The sequence below is a fragment of the Pelodiscus sinensis genome, chromosome 1 (assembly GCF_052426305.1).
Source record: "Pelodiscus sinensis isolate ZL-2025 chromosome 1, ASM5242630v1, whole genome shotgun sequence".
Lineage (NCBI taxonomy): Eukaryota > Metazoa > Chordata > Testudines > Trionychidae > Pelodiscus > Pelodiscus sinensis.
In genome coordinates this window covers 143,166,196-143,179,730 of record NC_143052.1, presented here as the reverse complement: position 1 = coordinate 143,179,730, position 13,535 = coordinate 143,166,196, and the positions used below count along the sequence as shown (strand labels likewise).

Below are 13,535 nucleotides of genomic sequence, written 5' to 3'. Positions count from 1 at the left end.
CCAGGGACACCAAGGCCCCCGCACCCGCAGTGCTGGGAGACAGTTGGGCCAGCGAGACCCCCAACCCTGAGCTTCTCCTCCCCATTCCTCCCCTTGCCTCTCCCTGCCAGCTCCCTCCTCCCAGGTTTCCCCATCCCCTCTCCCACCTTCTTTCCCCAGTCTCACCTCAGTTTCATTCCCCCGCCCCATCCCAGTTTTGTTCAATAAAGAGGCTTTGTTGTAATGAACACGTGTCTTTTATTGTACAGCAGGAAGGGGGTTTAGGGAGGGGTATGTGGAAGGACATGAGGGAGAAATGAGGCACAAGCCCCCAGTGGGGCACTCCAGGGAGACTGTTACTGCCTGCAGAACGTACTGCCAGGCTTACAGCAACACGTCCAGGAGAAGCACCAGAGTGCCCAGGGGCAGCTCCAGCTTCATGCTGCAGAGTGCTGTGGTGTCCTGAGAGAAGGCAACCAGAGCATGCAGAGAAAAAAATGCTTTGATGTCCCTCAGCGAGGTAGGCAAGCAAGCAGGGAAACCTTAGAACTGGCTGTCGGGGGGGTCCCTTTAAGCACAGGTCTTAGATAGCCTCAGGCAGTAGCCACACAAGGTAACTCATGACCTGATGCCCTGCCAGAACCGGTTCCGGCTGGCCTTAAATGCGATTCAGCATTCCAGCAGTGTGGACGCACTATTTTGAAATAACAAAATGCTATTTCGAAATGCATTTTGTGTCTAGACGCGTTATTTCGAAATAACGCTGTAGTGTAGACATACCCTAGGAGATGAGTCTGGCGGAGCTGATTTCCAGCTCTCCTGTTACAAACTCAACTAGAGAAAAAAACCTGATTAAATTTTCTTGTCAGAATTTGCCATTTCATTGAAATCAAACCATTTTGTGAAGATGATTCAATTTTGGCCATGTTCCTCTGGCATCCAGGCAGGGTTCCGGCCTGCCAGACAGGTGCCATCAGCAACCTGCCTCTATCCTGCCACAGCTCACCTGCCCAGCTCCTTGGCACTCAGCCAGCAGGCTGCTGCAGAGCTCAGGATTCCAGGCAGCCCGCCAGGCACTGTCTTGGAGTTGGAGCTCCCTTTCCTTTCACAGAGAATTTTGAAACCGTGTGGTTCCCGTCCAAACGGGAACAAAACCATACTTGGAAATATCAGAATCCTCCAGGAAACAGCATGACCTTTCTCTGCCCGGCTCTTTTCACACTGTACCTCACACTGATTAGCAGGCACAGGAGCAAGGCCAAAAGTTGTCTACACCGTGAACTACTCATTACCCCTAAAGGAAGTTACCCCAGATGAGGGTTGAGAAAGGCTGGCAAACAGTGTGGGTGGGAAGCTTCCCCTGCTGTTGCTATCGGACAAAGAGAGGCTTTCGTCCAGCAGTACAGTCAAGCCAACACCTTTCACCAGCACTAAGCACCCACATATTTTTAAGCTGAAGTGTATGGTTATATGCAAATTATTTGAAATTATGCAAATTGTCTCATTAAAGAATTTGTATAAAATGTCACAAATGGATCTGCACACAAGTTGGCAGCTATGGATACAAATCCTAATTCAAGGCATAAACCAACCACTAAATGACAGCAACTGGGAAAAATTACTCCAGGGGCAGGTTATTCAAGGGGTTTAAACCCGGGGTTTATTGACCCTTCTTCTGAAGAATCTGCTGCAGATCTTTGTCAAAGACAGGACATTGGATTAGATGGGCTGATCCGGTCTGGCAATTCCTATGTCCCCAGGAATAATCAGAGCCCCGTGGCTTTATGGCTACTCTCACATTTTAGGAATGCCCCTTCCACATCCCTTTTGCCAACTGAGAAAGACTGGCATCAAGCCAGAAGTCAGGACACTATTTGAAGCAAAGGGTAGGGGTGAAGTGAAACCTCTGCCCATCTCACTCTATGTCTCCCTACTTGATACAAAACCATTTTACCCTGATATTGTCCTATTTCTGCTCACGTCCTCTAAATGGGCCACATTCCCAGCCACTAATGAGATGCAAAAATGTCTTGATTGAGAGCGGATCTCTTCTTTTCTTATGAAATTACCACCCCCGCCACCTCTCGCATTGCTGTGTTTCATCACTCCACAACACCAAGAGCCACGAGGTTCCACAGCACAACAGATGGCTATATCTGGTATTCTACCCCTCCCTAGCCAATCAAACTCAGACAACATCCCTTGGTGCCCTGGTCTCTTGGGACCACATCAGGCACGAGCACTGCATTTTTAGTGAGCACAGGAAAGCTGGGAGGACTATTGTTTCCCATCCCAATCTTAGCCCAGATGGAGGAAGGATGTAGGAATAGAGGCCCTCATTAGATTTGGATGAACTATGGTTTTAAATTAAGTTGTGATATTTGCATGAGCAAATAAATTCAGAGCACAAAACCGAAAAGTATGAGATCACGAGAAAGAGTTGTGTTAATTGTGTAGGGTCCCCTCAAAATACCAATATTGCCCCTCTCTCTATATATATAAAAATGTTTTTTCCTGCTGAGTGACAGAATGATGTCATCACTCTCTCTGACCATGAAAGCAAAAGCGATCAGAGATAGGGGAGTTGGCGAGCACAGCCAGCTAGTCTTATTTAAGGTCTGGGTTAAAATAATAGAAATAAAACATTGTTAGTTGGGTACCAGGTGCAGTAAATATCTGGCTATATAAGAAACTTCATCTGGCCTCTGGCAATGATGTCACTTGTTTGCTAAAGGATATAAACAAGTAAACTTCTACAAGGTTCATTGCTAATAGCTGCCTGATCAAGTTAGAGCTGACCAATAGGAGGCTAAGCACCCCTTGCTTTAGTCCATTTGTAAGTATCTGGATCAAAGGCTTATCAATGTTTTGTTGCTGTTTGAAAGTAGTGAATTGATTATTTAGGCTTTTGATGCCTTCTTAGAGCGAGTGTGCAAACACAGTTCAGCCATTGGCTTTAATAAAGGAATGTATGGTTACATTGATGTCATGGTAATACTCTGCATAAATAATAATTCTAATAGAAAGAGAGATGCTAGATTCTAAAAATAGCATAGATGAGAAACCTGGCTGGTGCAGTCACCTCAGCAGGAGCCCTCACATTGAGAAGGGAGGTGAGAGTGTCCATTGTTATGGGGAAGCCTTCTAGTCCCACTGAGTTCAGTGGGGCCTGGAGCTAGGCTCTTCTGGCCTGAGAGGTGATATTTTCTACTCTAGCCTTCTCCATACCTCTGCCTGGGGACCAGGCTACTGGATGATGGTGGGGAAAGCATCAGGTCTCCACAGCCTGGCCCATCTCAGACAGTTTGCAGGGGTCTCATCTCATGCAGAGGCCTGCCTGCAGCCCCCAGGTCCTCCAGGCTACTTGTAACTTAAGTTCTTGAGCCCCTCTCTGACTCCATCTGACAGCCTGGCTCTCTCCCCACAACTCCTTTTGTGTGGGGGGGAGGGGCAGGGGCTCCTTCACTTGCCCAGTCGCTGTTCATTTAGGTCTCCAAATTTGTCCAAGGAGAGGGAGCAAGGAGAGATGGGAGCGAGCCAGGCAGACTAGGGTGCTTGTCTGCACCTGGGAAGTCCCCACTACATGCAAGTGAGCGAGTGCTGATCCCAACCTGTCCTGCTACCTTACAGCTGCCCAGTGCCCAGACCCAACTCAGAAAGCAGGGCCTGGCCGTGTGCTGCTGCTGTGTCACCCCCACAGCCTCTGTACCCCCGGCCTCACACAGGCCCCTCTTCCTGCTCCCAGCTCTCGCACCTGGAACCGCCCCACCACACTGGGGACACCAGCCCGCGTGCGCTAACGAGCCACGCCCTCGCACCTGCGGGCCCCGCCCGGCAGGCGCGCACACAGGCCCCCGCCACTCTCCTCCTACTCGCAGAGGCGCCAAGTGCCTGGGCAGCGCGGCAGAGCGGCGCCTGGCGGGGGGGCTCGCGGTGCCTCACGCGCGGGAGGCGAGCGATGCAGCCATTAAGCCCGAGCCCTGTATCTCCTCGCCCCCCGCCCTGCTGAGCGCGCCGAGCCCCAGCCAGCGCCCGGCTGCTGCCTCCATCTCGCGCCGGCGGGGGGCTGCGCTCGGGCTGGCGGCGCCCTGCGGCTGGGGCAGGGGGGCCGGAGGGGCCAGGCGGCGCCGCACGCACGCACCAGCCGAGATGCTCCGGTCGCCATGGCAGCGCCAGCCAGAGGTAAGATGGGTCCCTCCAGCTGCAGCCGCCGGCGCGTGTCCGGGGAGGGGGCCGGCCCCGGCTGCTGCGCCCCCCGCGCTGCGCCCCCCGCGCGCCCCCGGCCCTGCGCCGCTCCCCGCGCCGCGCACAGCTGTGCGCTCAGGCCCCGGCGCGCCTTGGCCAGCGGGCTGCTGGGCACGGGCCCTGCCCGCGCGCCGAGGCCGGGGGCACAGGGCCCAGCTGGCCGCGTCCCCGGCCGCCCGGCAATGACCATGGCAACTTCTCGCGGCCCCTTCCCCGGCCTGTGCCCTGGCCAGGAGCCAGTAGGAGCAGGGGTGGGAGAGGCCCCGCGGCCCTGGCTCTGGCGCCTTTCCTCCCCCAACGCAGCCCTTCTCCCTTTGGGTCACGGGCTTCTCCTTTCCTTCCCCTGGGTCCTCGACCACGAGCTGAACTTCCCGGCTGGCAGGGTGGGTGGCTGGAGGGGAGCCTGTGGTCAGGAAGGCCTGGTGGGTGAGGGGACAGGACAGGGATCTGCTAGCCAACCTGGCTTGGTACCCAGACACCATGAGCCACCTGCCCAGTACCTGGCAGCAGATTTGCCTCCCAGGGGCTGATTTGGTGACAGGTGTGGGAAGCTGAGGCAGTGGGGGCTGGAATTCCCCCTCCAGTAACATTCTGGCTCTTTAGATTAGTAGAGGGGCTTAGCTGCATAGTTGTTTCCAGAGGCCTAATTTCAAGGGTTATGGTATGTTTCAAAAAAGCCCACAAAATGTGGCAGAGTTTGAGTCCTTTAAATACAGTCATGGAGAACAGGCTGGTCCAGTAACATGCCTCAGCACTTTGGCAGAGTGAAAGCAGCTACAGGGTCTCCCAGTGCAAATGTGGAGGGTGAGAGATGAGGCTGAGTCTAGAGTGGCTGCAGGTCAGGAATTATGGAGCAGCAGCAGAATTAAGAATTGGAATAGTAGAGCAGAATAGGATTGAGGGTTGACAGATCTCTGGTGTGTCCAGGGCTGGAATAGCAGGGGCTGCAGGGCAGGGCTGAGGGGCACTGGCAGGGCTGTGAGGGGAGCCCAGGACTGGGATAGCAGGGGGTTGCAGGGCAGGACTGAGGGATACTGGCAGGGCTGTGAGGGGAACCCTGGCTGGAATAGCAGGGGGTTGTAGGGCAGGACTGAGGGGCACTGGCAGAGCTGTGTGGGGAGCCCAGGGCTGGAATAGTATAAGGCTAGAGCAGATCGGAACTGGAGGTCACCATAAGAGATATGCTGGGAACTCAGGATAAGAATAGTTGTAGGTCCCCCAGATCAGGATTGAAGGGCATGAGAAGGTGTGTATCTGAAGGTCCAGGCCTGGAATAGCTGGGAATCAGAATTAAGGTGTCATAGTAGAAATGTGCTGGGATAAGACTTGAAAGCAGGAGGTCTGTGAGTCAGGACTGAGGTAATGGGCATAGCTGGAACCAGAACTGGAATATTAGGGGGATGGGAATATACATCTCAGATGCATTAGCAAAGCTGTATTTATTCCAGGCTTGGGCTCCATAGAATAGATGCAGGGGATCAAGGCAGAGGTGCACTTGCAGACAAGTGGGGATCTGAGGCCTGAAATTCAGCAGGGAGAGGGTTGCAAGCCAGACTTGAGGTGCTTTACAGCTAAGTACAAAAGAACTGGAACTGGAAGCAAAGGGCCAGGGCTTGGGGACTGGGAATGAAGTGTCTCAGCAGAAGGGTTGTGCCTGGGGATCCCAGGACCAGGACTACAGAGGTGGAGGAAGGCAGGTCAGGAGTCAGCAGACCTGAGAGTGGGTGCAGGGAAGGCAGACCTGGATCTGAGGGGGCTGCAAGGCAAGACAGGCATGCAGCTGGACTGTCTGTTATCTAAAGGCACTAGGGAGAACCCTGCATGGCCTAGATCAGGATGCTCTGTTTGTGCGTGTGAGTGATGAGAGAATTGGGGAGCTGGAAATATCTTCAATTGCCTTTTCTCTTTTCTCTCCCTACTGCAGTGAACCTTGAGCCCTGAATCTTCAAGGGAGCCTGGGAAAAGGATCTTCCCTTCCTGCTGTCCCCCAGTGCTTGCTAGTTGAGCCCCACGCCAAGTACCCCTCCTCTGACCTAGTAGGAGCAGAACAACTCCGGGGGGTGGCAGAAAGGACAGGGGGTGGGGAATCTTGGATAGATTAGATTCTTGCCTCTCTTTCCCCTTCACCTTTTCAGAGCTTCAGCAGGGCAGGAAAATAGAAATCATTAGCTCCCTGAAATTGTGGTGTTTGAGAGGGGATTGTGCACTGTGCACATGCCAACTCCGCCATAATTCACAGCCTCTCTAAACCCCTCTGTTAGCACACCCGCTCCCCTCTTCCCCCCATCCCTTAAGACACCTGAACTGAGCTGCCAAGATTTGGCACATAGCAGCATCCCACTGCAACATCTGGACAGGACTGAGTCCCAGAGATACCTGTTTGCTTGGGTGTAGCTCTCCCAGGCTCCAGGAGGAGACAGAACTGAGAGCAGGTATGGTTGGAGCATGAGGCAGAAGATCCATCTTGGAGGGAGTAAAGTGGGAGAGAGGCTGTAACAGAGAGAGGAAATAAAAGAAAGTGTGTGAGGGAGAGAGGGGGGAAGCTCTAACAAATGATAGAAAGAGAGAAAAGGAGGGGCAGAAAGAAAATAAAGGGAAAGAACAAGGAAGAAATAAATGACGTGATTAAAAGAGTGAAAGAGCAAAAGAGGGGAGGAGAGACAGTTGAAAGGGTTGCACAAAGAGGGATAGAGAAAAGGAGGGAGCTCTTCCCATGTACACTATGGCAATGATGACTCTCTGCGGCCCCTTGCTTCCTATCCGGAGCAGATGAGGCAGGAGTTGTCTGCCCTGGTGCGGAGTCTTTGTGCTTGATTTTCTTACTCTGCCTTCGGCTCCCAAGGTGGGAGGCATGATGCATCGTGGAGGGGGCAGCAGTGTGGGAGACCTGTCAGAGTCCACCCTGCACAACAACTCATTGTGGTGGCTGGCATGTGGACTGCTGGCTCTGCTAGCCAACTCCTGGATTATTCTGAGCATCACAGCCAAGCAGCAGAAGCACAAACCTCTGGAGCTGCTGCTGTGCTTTCTAGCTGGGACCCACATCCTCATGGCGGCTGTCCCCCTCACTACCTATGCTGTGGTGCAGCTGCGGCGCGAGTCCTCTGACTACGACTGGAATGAGAGCATCTGCAAGGTCTTTGTCTCCACATACTATACTCTTGCCCTGGCTACCTGCTTCACAGTAGCCTCCTTGTCCTATCACCGAATGTGGATGGTGAGGTGGCCAGTAAACTACCGGCTCAGTAATGCCAAGAAGCAGGCTCTGCATGCAGTGATGGGCATCTGGATGGTATCCTTCATCCTCTCCACCCTCCCCTCCATTGGCTGGCACAACAATGGCGAGCGCTATTATGCCCGTGGCTGCCAGTTCATTGTCAGCAAGATAGGACTGGGATTTGGTGTCTGCTTCAGCCTCCTGCTCCTGGGAGGAATCGTCATGGGCTTGGTGTGTGTGGGCATCACCTTTTACCAGACCCTATGGGCACACCAAAGGCACCAGAGATGTCGTCACCTGCAGACAGAGGAAGCCTCTTCCTGCCCTCCCTCAGCACACAACACCTTCAATGTGCCAGCCATCGTTGTAGAGGATGTCCGGGGCAAGAGGAGGTCATCACTGGATGGCTCGGAGTCAGCCAAGACCTCCATGCAGATGACCAACCTTATCAGCGCTATTGTCTTCCTGTATGACACACTCACCGGGGTGCCCATCTTGGTAAGAGCAGGCCACCAGCTCACTCCCAAACCCCTTCTCAAGGGACTAGAGGGCATGAGCAAAAGAGGGTGGAGAGAGGAGCAAAGGGGTCTCCAGCTCAGAGTAGCTAGCCTCCTGTCGGCCCCACTGCAGGCTACGTTCTTTGGAATGATTTTAGCTAGAGGCACCCAGAGGCCCTAGCACGAGCCCTTCCAGAGGCTGGAGAAGGGATGGAGGAAGCCCCTCTTCTGTCCCTCTCTGGCTCCACACTACGTCTAGACTGCAGGCTTTTTCTGCAAGAAGCTTTTGTTAGAAGAGTTCTTCCGCAAAAACTTCTTGCACAAGAGAGTATCCACACTGCAAAAGTTCATTGAAAAAGCAAGTAAGCAGTGATTGCTATGGACAGAATGGCCACCAGGGCACCTGTGCTTTTTCCTCTTCCCCATCCACACATGCCTTTTTGCGAGCAAAAAGGCATTCTTCCTCGTAGAATGAGGATTACCAATTGTGCAAACCCCCCTCTTATCTTTTGATTTACTTGCACAAAAACACACTTGAGGTGTGGACGTTCCGCAAAGTTTTTGAGAGAGAAACAATTTTTTTTCCGCAAAAACTCTGTAGTGTAAACATAGCCTGAGATCAGTGTACTGTTAATCCAGCCTTCTTGTTGCTTGTGACTTTAGATAACTGTTTCACCTGCCACTCCTACCCAAACAAGGGGGCTTTTATATTTGGCCCTGTGCAATTTCTAAAGGCATTCAGGATGCAGGAATTTGCTTTGATACATTTACCTTATTTTCAAAATGGCCATTTTTGCTCAAACTTTTTTTTTTTAAAAAGTATTAACTCCACAACTGAAAGGCTTGTAAAGCTCTGAATTACTGAGACCAGGGGCTAGAAACCATGTTGTAGACTTAAAGGTGATCTGCCCAGGGATTTGTGTCCTATCAGGGTTTGTGTCCATTGTTTGTTCATGTATAAAGGATTCAAAAGGTCTGAAAGTTGCTGGAGGAGGTTAAGCTTTGTTTTGGGGTTGGTTTTGTTTCTTCCACCTGAATGCATTTTCTTATTAGAAATTCAGTTCTGGTCTGTCCTGACAGATTCTATGGAAAGGTGACAAACTGCTGAAATTCTCAAAACTGAAAGGGAGCAATTAAGAGAAGGAAATGTTTCAAATTCCATGTTATTTGTAGACACCTAGTTAACTCCAGTGCATAATTTGCACCATTGAGACAGGACAGCTATCCTAGGTCTCGCCCCTTATTCTAAAGGTGTGAAAGCAGTATACATCCTTTCAGAGCCCACGTGTCCTCTGGCGAACACTGGGCAGCCCAGCCTGCCTAGCTGTGGCATCTGGCAGGGACAAAACAAGGAGACTTTGAAGAAAGAAAAACCCAAAGACCAATTATTTTGAAACCCCTTTGCCAGTCAGCCATTTGACTGCACCGTTCACACTCATGCCGTCTGTCTCCTCCCCCTCCTTCCGTAACCATGTATGTCTCTCCCCCTCACTGTCTGTTTCCTTCCCATCCCCAAGGTGGTGAGTTTTTTCAGCCTGCGTTATGATACCGCTCCTACCTGGATGGTGTTGGCAGTGCTGTGGTGCTCCATGGTGCAGACCCTACTGCTTCCCTCTTTCATCTGGTCCTGTGAGCGCTACCGAGCTGATGTCCGCACCGTGTGGGAACAGTGCGTGGCCATCATGACAGAAGAAGATGGGGATGATGGTGAGCCCCCCAGCTCCCAATATTCCCACTATATCCCTCATCACAAATCCTGCCCCCAGGACAGACAGCCTGGCAGCACTGGGTGTCGCATCAGAATGCTCCTGGCAGGGCCAAAAACATCCAGGATTGTAGCTGGGGTTCCCCGACTGGGAAAGGGACAACACCTTCTGTGGGGACTGAAGCAGTACATACACTCCTCCCACTCTAACCAAAGTGTGAACAGAATTATTCAGACACCCAAATTGTGATGGTGAGGCAAGACATGGGATGAAAACCTCCAAACCACAGTGGATGGACCCCTCTTCCCTCCCCCCTCCCCCAGCAGTGATCTAAGCATCTATATTTCCTTCTGTTCTGCTTGCAAGATACTTGGGGTGAAGTAGCTCCTAGTGAGGTGGGACAGGGCAACCCCAGTGCTCCCTAGACTTCCCAGAAGAGGGAGAACTGGAAAGAGTGGTTTGCCATGTGGGAAGAGAGTTCAGAGCAGGGGCTGTGGGACACATTGAAAACAAGGAGGGGATGCGGGTGCCCGGAACATGTGGGGACAGGTCATTCCCAGCTGACAGTGTTGTGCATTGTTTCTTCCCATCACCCCTAGAAGGGGCCTGCGAGGATTATGGTGATGGGCGGATCTGTAAGGTGCGATTCGATGCCAACGGTGCTGCTGCTGTAAAACGAGATCCAAGGGAAGTCAAGCTGCTACCCATGAGTCACATGCTGCTGCCGCATGACCAGGTGCACTACCTACAGGTGAGCTATAGGCACTACAGGGGTACCCTGCTTTCCAGTCCCTTCTCCTTTGTGTGTCGCGCCTAGCTAGTCCTCTCCCAGGAACTCTATTGGAGTGTTAAGGGGCCAGTAGTCTGCGACACAGGGATATAACCCATGGATTCCCCGCTGTAAAATGCTTCCTTTCTTTCACTCTATCTTGGAGGCTTTCCCCAAGCCTGGCAGGATCTCTCTTCCCCTCACCTTCAGCTCCTCTTACCTTCTTTCAGGTCCCCATCTCCCGGAGAATGTCCCATGACGAAACTAGCTTCTTCTCCTCCCACCGCTCCACTCCATCCTTCCTTCACAAGTGGTCCTCATCTGATGACATCCGAATTGCCACTCCCCGCAAGCTTGGGGGCCCTGGCTTCCTTCCTCCTGAACTGCGTGACTACCACCATCGCCGGCGGCCCCCTGAAAATGAGCTGACCACTCTCAGGCAGTTCCTAGAGGGGGGGCTGGTCCCCAGAGGATCTGGCTCCAGCGCCTGCTTCTTCAGGGATGAGATCACCACGTTCATCGATGAGACGCCTCTGCCCTCCCCAGCCTGCAGCCCACGCCACTCCCGCCTCCCACTCGCATTGCGCCGAGACCGTCGCCTCTCCCTAGGGGGTGCTGAAGAGGGGGAAGAGGGCCCTGAGCGGGCACGGCGCTGCTCACTGTCTGGCAGTGAAGACTGGCATCTGCAGGACAGACAGCAGGTATCACATGAAAGGACCCTTGAAGCCTATGAGGCACATACCTTCAGGGAGCTCAATCTGTGAGAGACTGCATCAGAGACGTTCACTGCCATTGGGATTCTTAAATACAACTTTCACTGCCCCCGATCCTGGGACCCAATGGATAATTTATCTTCTCGTATTTCTCAACAGCTGGCGGAAACAAGGCCCCCTCTCCATATGCTGAGGTGGTTGGGGGACAGCGAGTGCAAAAGGTCTGCACAAAGGAGCCGGGGACAGGAGCAGCCTGTGCCTACTCACAGGTTATAAACATGACTTTGGGTGGCCCTCAGTTAGTTCCACCCCTTGTTAGGTCCACACTCTCATTAGCTCCGCCCATCACTGAAAATGCCCCTGAGAGCAGAGGTGGGGACAGAATAGTATTAAAATTCTATATTTGGAGTGTCAATGTGTGTCTGTTTTTAAAACACTGTATTAATAATAACTTCATTTCCATGGCAACAACATGATTGTCAAAATGTTTAATGAAGTTTCCCAGGCTTCCGGGGAAGGACATAAGAAAAAGGCAAAGCTCCCCTCACCTGCATTCTTAACACTGCAGCAGACAGAGTGGGAGGCAGCAGACATTTAATGGCAACAGTGCTGAGGGGAGGAAGTGAAGGAGAGTTCTGTACCAGGAAGAATTTTCAGGAGACAGGAGGGATGGTTCTGTCGTTAGTCGTAGGGGTGACTTGGGCTGTGTCCACACTAGACTTTGACGTTTAACTGATTAAAGGGGGCCACTTCATCCTCCCCGCCCACCATCCGTGGCAGGGCTGGAGCAGGTCTCCGCCAGCTGCTCCAGCCCCCACCAGTTAACTGGACCAAGTAAGCACACATGGTAAGGATGATGCTTACCGGTTAATCTTTCACATCCCTACTTTGGTGACAGGTGAAAACTGTAAGAAAGTGGGGGGGAGGGGAGAGTCAGCATGTCCTGTAGCCGGACATGACTCTCAGCCACCAGATAGAACAGAAGGTTTATTTGTTGACAGGGATACAGTGTGGCACAGGAACCAGAAGCGGTCAGTACAATCCATCTTGGGGTGTGTGGGCTCAGAGTCAAGGGCCCTGTCACTGCACCCCAGGCCATTGAGACTCATTCTCACACACAGCAGCCTGTCTCCCCCTGCAGCCAGCCCTGCCTCGAGCCTTTGTCCAGCTTCCTGGACAAAAGATGTCACCTGGTCACGCACACCCCCTCCCAGGCTCAGGTTACAGTGAACTTGAGGAGGACACTCACACCAAAATTCCCATCACCACCTAGGTATTGATGCAGTGCCTAGGGAAACTGAGGCACACACCCAGAGTTACTACAGGATGCAGAAATCACATGACGTAACAGCGAGTACAATCCCCTCCTTTGTCACATCACCATTCCTCTGGTTCAGTCTCATCAGGGCATCAAGACTGGGAGTAAAAAGCACTAGTGGCTACTTGTGTTTTTATATGAAACCAGCCCTGTTCAAGAGAATGGTTAAATCCATTGGAGATGATTAAGTGAAGACAAGACAAAAATATTTTGCCTACAGGCCAGTGTTTCCTTGTTCACTGGCAGGCAGATGAATTTTGGCTGCCTGGATTTACCCATTCCTAGGGGCTGTAAGACACTGCCATGGCAGCATGGGATACAGGTGTAGAGAGGGCATTAGGGAAGAAGGTTCAAAGGATGGCGCTCAACAATTGGACCTGTGTTCTAGGTGTTTAATGCAGCTACCTTTATAATTGAACCCTGAGACCAAAAGCCCATCCATCCAGCTGGCTGTCACCCATAGCCTGTTGAACATCTGCTGCAGACCTTCAGGAACAGAACCAATGTCTCCTGGAGAAGGCCACAAAGAAACCTCTACTGTATGCAGACTCCAAGCAAAGCACTTGTTGAACTACATCCCTGCTGGAAACTAACACACCTTGGCTGGTTTCCCCTTCCTACCAAACAGTTGGAGAAGTGCGTCAGTCAATGGGAAAGGGTGACTGGTGGGATCATGTGAGGATTACCTTGTGTTCCCTCCTATCTTGCATTGGCTGCTGTTAGCAGACAGGATACTGGGCTAGATGGACCTTCGGTCTGACCCAGTCTAGCTGTTATGTTCATTGCACCTGTCACCTGTAGAACACCTTTCCGATTCTGTCCCAGGCTGAAGGGATGGCCTGGCCTAAAGGCACTGGGAACAGGGCCCTTCCACTGCTTGCAATGGTGGAAACCAAAGAGTATTAATCAGTAACAACACAGAAAAACTTAAAGGAATAGTCTAGTAGCACCTTAGAGACTACCAAAACGTGTAGAGGGGATCATGAGTGTTTGTGAGCACAGCCCACTTCTTCAGATGACCGCATCCAAGAATCAATAAGGGAAGGGGGAGGGGAGGGAAAAATGAGTGAACAGATCACTGTCTCTTTTCT

The 13,535-nt window shown here is 52.2% G+C and overlaps 1 protein-coding gene across 1 annotated transcript; it reads left to right on the top strand.

Annotated features, from left to right (window-relative positions):
* Nucleotides 1-3,820: 3,820 nt before the first annotated feature.
* On the top strand, nucleotides 3,821-13,412 carry GPR162 (G protein-coupled receptor 162). The gene is made up of 5 exons (XM_075903669.2): nucleotides 3,821-4,161; nucleotides 6,149-7,939; nucleotides 9,456-9,645; nucleotides 10,244-10,395; nucleotides 10,644-13,412. Exons 2-5 carry the CDS (start codon nucleotides 7,076-7,078, stop codon nucleotides 11,175-11,177), a joined length of 1,740 nt encoding a protein of 579 aa, XP_075759784.1. The 5' UTR covers nucleotides 3,821-4,161; nucleotides 6,149-7,075; the 3' UTR covers nucleotides 11,178-13,412.
* Nucleotides 13,413-13,535: the final 123 nt, after the last annotated feature.

Bases quoted from the DNA above. Each gene is read 5' to 3' on its own strand.
- GPR162 (XM_075903669.2), top strand. From the start codon at position 7,076: ATGATGCATCGTGGAGGGGGCAGCAGTGTGGGAGACCTGTCAGAGTCC. The intron at 7,940-9,455 runs GTAAGAGCAGGC...CCCATCCCCAAG, and splicing joins TCACCGGGGTGCCCATCTTG to GTGGTGAGTTTTTTCAGCCT. The intron at 9,646-10,243 runs GTGAGCCCCCCA...CATCACCCCTAG, and splicing joins AGAAGAAGATGGGGATGATG to AAGGGGCCTGCGAGGATTAT.